The sequence below is a fragment of the Strix aluco genome, chromosome 29 (genome assembly GCF_031877795.1).
Source record: "Strix aluco isolate bStrAlu1 chromosome 29, bStrAlu1.hap1, whole genome shotgun sequence".
NCBI lineage: Eukaryota > Metazoa > Chordata > Aves > Strigiformes > Strigidae > Strix > Strix aluco.
The window spans coordinates 127,149-139,820 of record NC_133959.1 but is presented as its reverse complement, the minus strand read 5'-3'; the positions used below and the strand labels follow the sequence as shown (position 1 = coordinate 139,820).

Genomic DNA, 12,672 nt, shown 5'->3' with positions numbered 1-12,672 from the left:
TTGAGCAAGATGCCAGCACCTTGAGGGAAGCAAATTCCCATTTATTCGAAAGGTTTGTGCTGAGTTGAAGCAATTAAAGTTTCTGTGCATGACAGCTGTGAAAAAACAGCTACCTGAGAAGCCAACAGCGTGTATGCTACTGGTAGATTGTGGCGCTGTCATTACCAAATAACTTTTTGAACGCTTAGAAACTATTTATTCAAATTACAAAGGTTGCAAGAGATCTGCTCCCCGAGCCGGAGTCAGTCCAAGGCAAACCACCGTGCTCGCAGCGGGAGAGGGGGGAGAGGCGGAGGTTGCGCTTTCGCTGCGCCGCCTCACAGCGGCCGCGTCTCTGAGGGGTTCTCGGAGGTGAGACGGGCCCGGCCAGCACCAGCCGCCGCCCCCTTCCCCCCTGCGCTGTGGGGGACAAAGTCGCGGGCGGCGGCTCCCGGCGGGCGGCGGCTCCCGGGGCGGGGCGCCGCAGCGATTGGCCGCGTGGGGGGCGCGGAAGGCGCGGGATTGGGCGGCGGCGGGGGGGCGGGGCTTGTCGCTTCGAGAAGGCCGCGGGCCGGTTGCGCGCTGCTCGCGCCGCGCTCGGTCAGGTACGAGCGGCCCGGGGGCGCTGAGGAGGCCCCGGTCCCTCCTGGGCTGACCGGCGGCGACGCGCGGCTCCTCCCGTAGGATGCCCGAGGCCAAGGAGTTGGTGGGGACGAGCAGCTCGGAGAGCGGCCCGGAGAAGGAAGAGGGGAAGGTACTGCCACCCCGGGGAGAGGGGAGAGCCGCCGGCAGAGCTTCCCGGTCGGATTTCGGTCCCGAGGGCGGCGACGCGCCCTTCCCCCCCGCACCGCGGGGCAGGAACCCGGCGGAGCCCCTTCTCCCCGCCGCCGGCAGCAGAGGCACCTGGCAGCTGCAGAGCGCCCAGTAGCATGAACTGGTCTGCGGTGGGAGACTCCGGTACGGCCCGGAAGGGCTGTGGCTCCTCAGACCAGGCTGTTCAAACTGGTGATCTCTTTTTCTAGAAAAGAAAGAAAGAAATGTCTTCCAAGTCAGAGAAAAGGCTGAAAACAGAGGCCAAACCTTCAAAGGTGACAGAAGAACCTCTGGAACAAGGCAGTGAAGAGGAGGGCATGTTCCAGGTATGGAGGGCAGGGATCTGCTCTTGGAACACATCTTCCTCATCCTTTTTATACAGATCGTCTCTACCTCCTCTACTTGTAGCAAAGCATTTTAATAGCTGAGCTGACCGCCTGGGGTGCCTGCTGTCCCTCCACGAGTGCTCTGGCATGTTGAGTGCCCCAACAGGCCCTATGAGCTGAGGAGCAGCTTGTTGCAGGGCTTACTTTAACAGACTCTGTGTCGCCACAGATTGGGAAGATGCGTTATGTCAGAGTGTCCTGCTTCAAGGGGAAGGTCCTCGTGGACATCAGGGAGTTCTACGCTGACGAGGGCAGCATGAAACCGGGGAGGAAAGGTACAACTGCATTTGCCAGGCAGCAGCCGGGTGCTGCACCGGCTTCTCCAGCTCTGCCTTAACCTGTCTCCCTCGGTGGTAGGGCAGCCTGTGCGTGCCGCACTAAGGGGCTGGGGAGCTGAGCAAACCACAGGGGAGTGTTTAGCACTTTCTCAGCCTGGGTGGCAACAACTGAAGAAGAGCACAAAGAACGAGTGAGAGCCTCCAGTGAGAGCTGGAGCTTGGCAGGACCTCTCTGAGAAGCAGTGCAAGGAGCTGCTGTGCAGGACTCTGGTTCTACCTCTGATCACCAGTCCTTTCTCTGGCTGTTGGCAGGGGCAGAGCTGCAAGGTGGAGGAGGGGAGGCTGAAAACACTGGCTCTGATGTTGCTTCCTTGTGTCCTACTTATAGCTGACAAACTTGTGTTTTGCTGCTGGTGATGCCTAGGGCAAAAACGTTGCATTTTGTGTGTTTGCCCCCTAATCTGTAATGGTGGAGCTGTGCTTGGTGGGAAGAACCCCCCCCTGGAAGTAAATCCATCCTTCCCTATCTAGGTGGAGACAGGAAGGTTAAGACCCTTCTGGATCCCTACCAAGACACTCCAATGCTGCTGTGTTAGGTGTTCCTTGCTCTTTTGGCAAGGTGTCTGATGATGTGGTATGGTGGCACAACTTGGGTGGCCCATTGCAGCAGCACTACATGAGTAGGTGGTGCAAGCAAAGGCAGCTGCGGAAGGCAAGACACATTTTTCTCCAGAGCTTTTCAACTGATGAGTCAATACTTAACTTAGGACTTTTGCTTTGGGACTTTTGACAGTGACTTGCCAGCTTGCCTCTTAGTTCACAGGCCCTGGACTCTTTTTACCTGTCCTGTATTTTGTGCCCAGCAAAGATTCAGTTAACGTAGGGTTTCTTGAGGAACCTTTTGGTCCCTGCTATAGATTTTTGTGTCAGGGCAGACAAATTTGTTTCAGCTCGGTTTGCTTCATAACCACTAAGCATGGTTTTCCTTCCAGAAATTAATTTCCTTCAGAGAAGTTACAAGTATAAATTACTCACTTAGAAGGAACTGTGTACCCTGTAATGAAAATGCTGTAATGCAAAGCCCTCAAGCTTTTCTGTGCCATTGGGGGCAAAGAGGGAAAGGAGCACAGTGGACTCTTTCCAGGCTGGAAAAAGCAGACACACAATATAAGACAGAAGGATCTGTTAGTTAAAACAGAAATAATGAAGAAATGTTTTTTTCATTTAAATACTGCCTCTGCTGTTTTTGTCAAGAGTCTGGCCCCTGATCTTTATCTAGAGAATTTAATAGAACTTAGGCCCTGGTTCTTTAATGTGATTCTTAACAAAGCCAAAAGGAGTAAGTTGACAACATCTGTCTGGAACCCACACAGCAATTTCACTACCATGTTTGTTTTGTAAGGGAGAGGGACAGGACATCAAGACCTTATCTCTGTTGGATCTAAAAAGCAGCCAGTTCTTCTCTAGTGTTTAAGCCACCCCAGTGATTTCTTGTTAGCAGCAGTTTTTTTAAATAGAGCTATAGTTGGCATTATTTCCTTTGGGCAGTTGAAAGGATGGTGTCCTAATTGCTGTGTGAAGTAAGGTTCTCCTAGATTTTCTTCTCAGTTCATGTGGGTGGGAATTTGTGCTAGGGAATAGGCTATAAGGGGCTGTGGGAATCTTGAAAGGAAATTTGAGTATATATTCTTGTACGGTGCTTATGTGATAGCATTGAGAACTTCTCGATATGGATGCCGCAGTGCTGGCACAACTGCCACGCTTAGAAGGCTGCTTCTGTTTCTGGTCTGTGCCTCTGCCTTAGATTCCAACTTCCCCTTCTGTAGGTAGTCTGAAGGAGCCAGTCTGGTGTGCTACTTGATGCGTATCCCTTGCCACATCTGAAACCTCTCCTTCTGCTGTTTTTAGGGATTGCCTTGTCGGCAGAACAGTGGAACCAGCTGAAGGAGATTGTTCCTGAGATCGATGCTGCAGTCAAGAAATTTTAACATGAATAATCTTGGACACCTTCAATCTGTTTCCTTTCCCTTAAGTGCACTGACAACTGTAAAGCCAAGAATTCTCATCTGGAGGCTTCCCATAACCTTGCTGGGGCTTCCTCACTGAGGTGGTGGTCATGCTGAAAAGACCAGAGACTTCTATTTTCAAGAAGTAGCTTGTAATGAGCGCCTGGAACTAGAGCCAGTGCTGTGAAGTAAGACTTCAGCACCTCTGGTCTCCAGCAGACTCGAGGTCTGTGCTGGTGAGGGACATGACCCCAGCCTGGCTTTCCAGGGGTGGATGGCTTCAGTCTGCCTCGTGGAGTACTTTAACTGCTCTACATCTGTTACTGTCTTCCGCTTGGCTGACTGTTGAACAAGATCGTTTGTATACCTTATCCTCTGTGTTTCTTCCACATGTCATTGTGGCTATTTCAAGTACTGTCTGTATTGGTGAGGGTTGTTTGGTGTTTTTTTGGTTGGGGTTTTTTTTGAGTGAAGAAAGGGATTATTATACTTTAGCAACTGGTTTGTCTGTAGAGGGTGAATATGCACAATAAATGTGTTTGCATTATAAAAAGGAGAGGCATAGTGTTTCACAGGCTGGCACCTCAACTTTTTGTTTCAGGCACCCTTCTTCGTAGGTTGCTGCTGGATTTCCCTTTCAGAAGGAGAGTGCTCTGTAGTGTTTATTCTCATGATATGTTCCCAATAATCCTGCTATACAAAAGCAGTCAGACAGTGGTCTACTCCAGGTCATGGGAAGGGCAAGCTAGAATGTGAATGGTTCAAAGGAACTGGTAATTAGGATGCCTGTTAAATAGAGGGGAAATTAAAGGCCTAAGGAGGAAAAAGAATATTCCTTTCCCTGTGGCAGAGAAAAATGGCAAGCTGTGGAAAGAGTGAAGAGAGGACATTTTATGCTTGAGCTCTAAATGGATCCTGCTCTGGGATGAGCTGCAGCAAGCACAGCCTTCCTCAGCAAGACTTTTCCAGACTTTTCAACAGCTTGCGTCTTCCATCTATTTTTGGTTTTTCTCTTGCCCTGGTTTCCATAGTATCTGAATGCTTCATGCTCTTAAATATATCGTGACACTTGCAACACCTTGGTGAAGTAGGAGGTACTAAGACCCTTGCTCTATAGAGGTGCTGGGGCTGTAACAGCTCAGGGTTGTGTGGAAGATGTGGGGTGGAGCAGTGAATTGAAACTAAGCTTTCCTAAATGCTGAATTTGTAACTGCTCAGTTAACCTTTCACTAGGGATAGCAGGAGAAAAAAGAAATTTCTTCATAAAACTGTCTCTTAAAAAAGGGCTCAGTGCTGTAGCTGCTTGGAGCAGGGGTGGAGATGGGTAGACTTGATGACTGAGGCATCCTCCTCTAATCCTGTGTTCAGCCATTCTGTATTCGAGTGTCACATTTCTTTCTCGACTAAGTGAGAGAGAGCATGAGGATACTAGATGGTGTCCCGAAGCCAGTTTCCTCATGCCGTAAACTTATTCCTAGGAATATTTATAACATGTCTTAATACAGTGTTCAGAAGCTAAAGGTAATGGGAAGATAAAGAATTTACAAAAAAGAAAGAGATGAAAGAGAAGCAGATGGTGTGGGTATGAACCCAAGATGCTAGGGATGCTCAGTTCTTTTAAATTTGTCCCATCTAAAGCATGTGACAGAAACAACCATCTCTGCGCACAATGCGTGCTCCAGGAGTGTTTGGGGGGCAGAGGGAGAAGCCAGATCAAATCAGTGGAGTTTAATATCTTTGCTGATTAAAACCAGGTCCAAACTGAATTTGATCAGCTCAGTTGAATATTGCATGGTTCTAGAGCTGATAAGTGGCCTCCCCTTAATTGGGAAAGGGGGGCTATGTTTTGTTCTTTTCTGACTAGCTTTCTTTTAAGTGTTGGAAGAAGTGGTTTGAAAACAACCCAAACTTTTTGTGTAACAGGCAACAAGGCTTTTTTTTTTTTTTTTTTTTTTTTAAATCCTCAAAGAACAGCTGCTCTTGATCAGAAAGATATCAGGAATCTTTGATGTGCATTTCCAATCTGCCCACTGTTATAGACAACTTCCGGTCATAAAATCCACAAGCTTTAAAACTTAGGGTTTTTTTTTTTTTTGTTGCAAAGTTAAAATACGAAAAAAGCCTAATCTTAAATTGGTTGGGATAACATATATCCAATGAAAGGTAAATGGCAAGGTCTTGGTAAACAAGAGAGGATGAAAGCTTATAGCAAGTTGTAATCTTTTACACCGAGAGGGTGTTTTTGTTTTAAGCTGTTAATCTGTCTGTTTTGGAGCAGTTTTCTCTGCAGAACCTTTTGCTCCAGACCAGAGACAATCACATTACAGGAATGAACTTTTATCTTCTTGAGATACTATATTGTTGCTTGGATATTTTCTGCCAGGGCTGTCTTAACTAGTCCTTTGACTCTTTTACCTGGGGAGCAAACAGGTAAAGGAAGGCAGATTGTTTTGAAGAATCCTTGATATATCCTTCCCTCCTTCTTTTTTCTGGGCTGCTGTGAGGATTTCCTGCCTCAAGTGCTGTCTCCTAGGAGATGTGGAAATTCAGAGCTCCAGCTTGTATTTTCTCCATTCCTTGATGACTTTAGGAGCTGGAAGGAAAGGGCAGGTGCTCCTAATGCAAAGTATATCTTGCTGTTCCTGTGTCCTTTGTTTGAGCCCTTCTCAAATTTGGGCCACTGGACTGGACCTCTTCACCTTTTATCTTAAGCTGCCCCTGTCTAAATCCAAACACTCATATTCCACAAGAAGCCAGGAAAGTATAGATGTGTTTAAAGTAAACACCTTGGGTATTTTTACTAGCAAATGTCTCTCTGTAGAAGAGAAACTTCCCAGGCACACAATGTGGTTTTCTTTTAACAATTCTTTTTTGAAGCAATGTCTCAGGTTTGGGCAGAGTCTGTTCCTTCATCCCCTGGTGGGAATCATGCATCTGAGCTCTGCTGTGCCCCTTCTAGCTCTCCCTTGCAGCCTCCTCAGTGACAGATGCAACATGTTTCTTCTTCATCTGAAAAGTGACCTGTCATTTCCCTTTTTCACTCTCTCTTGGTGCTATGACTATCTTTTATCTACCCCTTAATCTTATTACTGTGGTATATAATTCTGTGTCCAGCTCTATAAACTTTCCAGGTGCTGATTGACAGCTGTTCTATTTTTCATTTATCAGCAGTGTTTTCATGTCTGTTTTTCTCTGCTGCAGTTGGGGTGATTATATGTCCATTCATGGACTCCAAAAGATACTGGATAGATCTTTCCTTCTAAATAGACATTTTCCACCTGAGGCAGTGGGTCCCTCGAGCCGTATCATAAGCCTAGAGCAGCAGCTTGTGCTGCAGCAGCTAACATGAAAAAGCAGGCTAGGCATGGAAAAGTGCTTGAAAACATTACTTGTTTAGCCATGATTCATCCAAGGTGAGGTTTGCTGCTGTTGTGATAAAGATTTCTTGGTTTTAAGATTGCCTTATCTGTTTGCAGCTGTTAAAAATGAGAACAGCTTGGCTTGTCATAGGTTTCCCAGCTGATGCATCTGTGGCTTCCGAATAGATGGCAGAACTCTGCAAGAGATGTAACAAGAGATGTCTGTCTGGTGTGGGGAATTCTGTGGGTTTTAAGGTGAATTTTAGGAGTGGTACCATCCTCAGACACAAGGCAGCTCCACAGTAAGAGTCTTGAGACACCTTGGAATGGCCCCTGGGTTCAGGCCAGGCTCCAAAAAGCTGAGGGCCTTTGTGAGTCCGTTTCAGCAAAAAGCCTGGATGCAAATTCCAGGCTCTTGCATCTGCTGGACTTTAAGTTCTGGCAACTCCACACACAGGTGAGGACAATAGCCAGGGCTAGAGAAGGACGGGTGCAGAACTGTAGCTTGCTCTTCTGCTGAGCACGAGAGAGAAGAGGAATGAATCCACAGTGCTTTCCTACTGAGGGCCAGCACGTGCCTCTGGTTCTGCAGGGGCATCTGTCATTCTTGCCATGACTTTAGCCTGGGAGCCAAGTGGGTGCTCATACATGAACAGTGAACAGTACCCTCCATTCCTCCCTCTGTTCCCTAGGATTGGGACCCCACTTCCCCTGATAACCCACCCTCTTCTTCCTAACCTTTCCTGCACAGATACCAGCATTGAAACCTGCTGCAAGTATCTCCTGTTGCAGAGGCCTGGAGTTAGCCCTCTACTTTCTGGGTAAAATCAAGCATAACGGATCTGGGTAGTACTTGAGCCAGTGCCCTGGGGGGTGAGCTGTGTGAGTTAGTATGTGGGGCACTGTGGGGAAAAGGCAGGAAGGAGGATGGGACTTGGGGAGCCGGCAAGAGGGCAGTCCGCTGCGTCGGGCTGCTGTGTGGGCGCATGGAGCTGTTGTTGCGCTGGGTATGTGTTGGATAGCAGGCTCCTCTCTTCCACTCACTGCCTCTGTCTGTCTGCAGGATCCAAGGGCAAGAGTGGTGGGAGATGGTGGAAAGCTCCTAGCGGAGACTAAGCAAGGGGAAGAGAGGCCGGGTTGTGCCTGCACCGTGGTCCTTTGTAAAGCCTCGGGCCTGGCACATTCAGAAATGCTGAGCACCTGGGTCTGCCCAAGCTACCTCTGCAAGCAACCCCCTCCCTTCTCCCAGCATGAGGGTGTGGGAGTCCATTCATCTTCAGAGACACTGGGACAGGATGACGGGATAAAATACATGGCGTGACCACAAAAGCCGTGCCCGCTGCAGAGGAAATGTCCTGTGGGATACAGGTGGTGTGTGGCTGTGGGCGGCAGAGCTGGGCTGGGCCGCATCCCTGCAGCTGCGCTGCTGAGGGCCGCTGCTCCTTGTGAGCACGAGCTTTGGGTGTGCTGTGCCTCAGCATCGCCTGGGCGTACGAGGTGGAGCAGAGTGGAGACAGCCCGGGCCACCTGGACTGTGCTGCTCAGAGCACTGACATCTCCTGCTGCCTCACGTCGGCTGCTAGAACTGGAGAGGCTGGCGGGAGAGCGATCCTCATCCTCGCACGAGGAGTCGCCTCTGACCCTGGTAGCAATAATGGCTGCTTCAATACGGATACGTGACCAGCTTCCAGCCACCAGGCAAAGTCTGAATGGACCTGGCTGGAAAAACCTCTGCTGAGCCGCTGTCAGGAGGGGGCTGAGCTTCCCAAAAGAAAGGGGGCTTTGCCCATGAGGGCCTGCGGCAAAGACACCTAGCCAGGGTTGTAGACCTGGGGCTTCCCATCACAGCTAAGCCTCCCCCAGGACTGGTGCTTGTGGCTGTGCTCACTGCCCTGTTAGTTTCTTCACTTTGCGGGAGGGCTGTGTTAGGAAAACTTCTGCTTTAAATAATTTATTTTCCTCCAGACCCTGGCTCCAAGACACCGAGAAAAAGGGGGAAAACACTGATTGCTGCTGTGGAAGGGCACTCCGTCTTGTCTTTTGTTCGCAATACAAGAGCAAGCTCTTATTTTGGAAGAAGCTCCGATGCCTAATTTCCTGGCAGCTGATGACAATTTGTTCTTCTGAGATAAGTACCAGGTGCTACAAATAATACCTCCCACGCCTGCTGAGCACACGGGACCTCTTCGTGGGTGCTTAGAGCTCTCCCCCTTGCTCCCAGGGCCTCGGTGTTTCCAGAGCTTGGGCCCTAAAAATACGCCCCGAGAGAAGACAGGCGCTGCCTCCTCCCGGGCCCTCGGGGCGCGGCCGCAGCTGCCGCGTCTCCTCGTCCGTGGCCGCCAGCGCGTTGGTGGCTTCTCCCCGCCGAGGGGCCCCTCCCGGGGGGCTCGTCCCGCCCCCCGCCCTGGCCCCGCGCAGCCCGCGGCGGGCCCGTTCCCGCAGAGGGCGCTGCGGCGCGGCTCTTTGTGGCGCGGCGGCGGGGCCGTTCCCGTTGGCGGCGGCGGTGGCGGGGCCGTTCCCGTTGGCGGGGCCGTTCCCGTTCCCGTTGGCGGTGGCGGGGCCGTTCCCGTTCCCGGCGGCGGGGCCGTTCCCAGCCGCGCCGCCGCCCCCGCCCGCAGCCGCGCCGGGCGCGGGGCATGGCCAGACTCACCGAGGGCGAGGCGAGGAGGCAGCCGCCGCCGCCGCCGCTCCCGCCAGCGCCGCAGCCGCCGCGCCCGCCGCGCCGAACCTCCCCCATGAGCAGCAGCGGCGGCGCGGAGCCCCCCGCGCAGCCCGACAGCATGAAGGACCTGGATGCCATCAAGCTCTTCGTGGGGCAGATCCCGCGCAACCTGGAGGAGAAGGACCTCAAGCCGCTCTTCGAGCAGTTCGGCAAGATCTACGAGCTCACCGTGCTCAAGGACCGCTACACCGGCATGCACAAGGGTGAGCCCGGCCCCGCGCGGCGAGGCCCGCTCCCGGGGCGCGCACAAAGGGCGGCGGGTCCCGCCGCCCCCCGCCCGCCCTCACTCGGGTCGCTCCACGCGTGACCCACCGCGACGTGCTGTGTCCCCCGCCGGGGCGGCCGCGCCCCCGGACCCTTGCCCGGGAACGCGTCGGCGTCCCCGGGCGGGGGTCGGAGCCCTCCGGCCGGGCCCCGGCGCCCCGCGGGCAGCGCGGGGCCTGGCGGCGGCGCGCGGGGGGGCGCGGGGCGGGCTGAGGGTGCTGCAGGTCGCGGGCGCCGGCGGTGGGGGCCGTCCGTCCGTCCTCCCGGTGGTCTCTGACCCGCACCCAGACACGAACACGGCGCTGCAGTTCTGAAATCCGCGTAACAAAGAGCATCGGCCGCAAACCTGCTGTTGCCCACGGCGTTTGGGGTAGATGAGGGGCCTTCTTGATGGTAGCTTGGGAGAGATGAGGGCTCTGTCATCGCTGAAGGACCTTTAGTGGATGCTCAAAAGTTTGAGGCGGCTTCCTTAGCAGCACTTACTGTTGTATTTGAAAGCTGTATTTTGGAAAGCTGTGGCGTTCAGGATGTCAGCTCCCTTCGGTGGAGCCGTTCTAGCCCACCCCCAGCAGGTGTTTGGGACCTTGTGATCACCACAGCTCCAGCCATGAATGGGAGTTCACGGAGCCGTTTGCTGTGAGATCTCAGAGCGTGATCGCAGCACCACTCCCTGGCACATATAGAGCAAACCTGCAGGGATCCTACAGTAAGTACGTTGAAGGCTGTCAGTGCTCAGCCCGGGCCTCTGTGACCTAAAACGATTCGTGGTGGGGACATGTGCTGGTTCACGCCGGAGGGAGCGTGAGTGGTGTTCAGTCCCGATGCCTCTGGTTTCAGATTTAGGAGGAAGGTTAAGAAAAACTGTGAGTGCCGTGGCAACTTGAACCATTCTAGGCTGAACAAAGTGGGAAGGGGATAACAGAGAAATAAGTTTATTTTCAAACAAAAGGCCAAATCTAACCCCAGCACAAAAGGAAAACACTTCCTCATTGAAGCCTGTGGGAGCAAGGCTGGCTTGAATTTAACTGAAGTAGTATGTCTGGTGGGACTTCAGAACCAAAATGCCATGTGCTTGTGTGTCTGTGTGTGCAAGGGACTGAGTCCAAACCTGCTACCATCTGACAGTGAGTTGCCAGGTTTCAAACCCAGTGAGGAGGAGAATGGGCCTGAGGCAATTGCACATTTCATTTCAGTTGACATATTAAATATAGACTGTGTGGTCTGAGGTCAGGTTCCAGGCAGGGGATGGATTCTAGGGATCTGCCACTTAGATGTGGAAATTAGAGGGGGCAGCACTGGTATTAGCTAGATCTGTGTGACATTAACTTGCTGCTAAATGCGGGATTCCTGCAGCAAAATAAATCTATCCCTTTGGTTTTGACATTTTTGAGTGGATGCAGGTGTTGGTCAGGGGTTGTTGGTGCTCTGTTCTGTCCAGAAGAGGCCATTGAGATGTGTAGCTTCTTCTGGTGGCTGTTGTACAGTCATTTCCACATGCCTTCAGTTTCCTCTGGCTGCCCCCGATTTAGTACAAAGTGAAAGGTGAGGATTCCTCTCCTGGTGGCATGGGTTTACATGTAGACCCTCGGCCTGGTTTGGAAATAGGCAATATACCTCTCTGAAGAAGTCATTCCTCCACAAGGATGTTGTGGGGATTTAGCATGCGGTGAAGAAATTAGACCCACGGTCCAGCCAACCCTGACCCTAGCCTTCCCCTCCCGTCTTAGCAGGTCTGGCTCTGTTGGCTTAGGCTCTGTGCAAGAAGGCCAACCTGGCAAGGAGCCGCTGCTCCCGCTGCTCCCGTTAGCATCAGCAGGCCTGGAGGGTGTCAGGCCTGACTCAGGAGCTGCAGTGGCCTCGAGCACTATCAGAGGAACTGGCCAGGGCTTCACAGCCCCTGAGCAGAGGAAGACTTTAGGAAGTCTGGGTAACTGTGCACTCATTCCTGCGCCATACAGAAGCCATAATCTTTCTGGGCAATTGTAACAGCAGATTCAGTTTTCTCTCCCCATGTTCCCTGATCTGCAGTGAGATCCGATTGACAGCTCACATGCGGCTTCCATCTGCTTTTTCCCTTTCTTTCCCTAAATGGGGAGAAGCAGTTGTGTGAGAAGCCAGCACTTCTGGTAAAGCCCAGCAACTCCTCTTGCAATTCTTTGCAGCTTGATATGGAGCTGAGCAGCTGCCTCTGCCCCCAGGGACGAAGGAAGGGTGGAAAAGGCCTGCCAGGGGCCTCTGCCAGGGGTGTGAATTGGGCTGCAGAGGCTGAGAGCCCAAGAGCTAGCTAGGACTGACCTGTACAGGTGCTGAGAACTGAAGAATTCACTGAAGGCGGAGGAGGATCCTACAGGCCTGCGAGAAGCATGAGCACCGTTATGAAACGGTTTTGTTAGTGCCTGACTATTCATGTCTCAGCAACCTGACTGCTGGTAGTTGATACTGTTCCAGCCTCCTAATATTATTCATTAGGCAGTTTTATGTTAATCACAGATACATTTGCATGTTAATGGCAATGTTTGTCTTAAAGCTAATATTTTCATGGGAAGAGCAGGGAGGCATTTGAACAGGCTTTTGGAATGGATCAGAGGAGACCAAGCAGGGAGAATCAAGTGGAAATTTTTTGGCCTTGTGTTCCAGGATTGGACAGAAGGCAGTTCTTCCATGAGTGTCAACTGTGCTCTCCTGGATGGGTTTCCTAGCCATGCCTGTGGTAGGGAAGGTGGAGAGCTTCTGGAGTGTGAGACACTAAACTGAACTGCAGGAGAATGGTGGGGCAGGAGCAGTCCTCTCTCAGGGTGTGTGGAGTAAGTGCACAGTGTGTGGACAGATGGGTGGCTTTTCCAAAGGTCAGGGAGGCAGTAACAA

The 12,672-nt window shown here is 51.9% G+C and overlaps 2 protein-coding genes across 8 annotated transcripts in view; both read left to right on the top strand.

Moving 5' to 3' along the window:
* Positions 1–288: 288 nt before the first annotated feature.
* LOC141916432 (activated RNA polymerase II transcriptional coactivator p15-like) lies at positions 289–4,000 on the top strand. Its single transcript, XM_074808893.1, has 4 exons — positions 289–733; positions 1,002–1,118; positions 1,348–1,453; positions 3,365–4,000. Exons 1-4 carry the CDS (start codon positions 665–667, stop codon positions 3,442–3,444), a joined length of 372 nt encoding a protein of 123 aa, XP_074664994.1. The 5' UTR covers positions 289–664; the 3' UTR covers positions 3,445–4,000.
* A 5,457-nt stretch (positions 4,001–9,457) lies between these two features.
* The window catches only part of CELF5 (CUGBP Elav-like family member 5), a 41,441-nt gene continuing 38,226 nt past the window's right edge, over positions 9,458–12,672 (top strand). For 6 of the 7 annotated variants that reach the window (XR_012621119.1, XM_074808891.1, XM_074808890.1 and 3 more), the window contains exon 1: positions 9,458–9,746. Coding sequence is in view for 6 of the 7 variants with exons in the window: in XM_074808891.1 (XP_074664992.1) it covers positions 9,458–9,746 (289 nt within the window). In the remaining variant the exon portion in view is untranslated. The remainder of the gene's footprint in view (positions 9,747–12,672) is intronic. The other variant, XM_074808892.1, reaches the window with a different exon arrangement.

Bases quoted from the DNA above. Each gene is read 5' to 3' on its own strand.
- LOC141916432 (XM_074808893.1), top strand. From the start codon at position 665: ATGCCCGAGGCCAAGGAGTTGGTGGGGACGAGCAGCTCGGAGAGCGGC. The intron at 1,119-1,347 runs GTATGGAGGGCA...GTGTCGCCACAG, and splicing joins AAGAGGAGGGCATGTTCCAG to ATTGGGAAGATGCGTTATGT. The intron at 1,454-3,364 runs GTACAACTGCAT...TGCTGTTTTTAG, and splicing joins CATGAAACCGGGGAGGAAAG to GGATTGCCTTGTCGGCAGAA.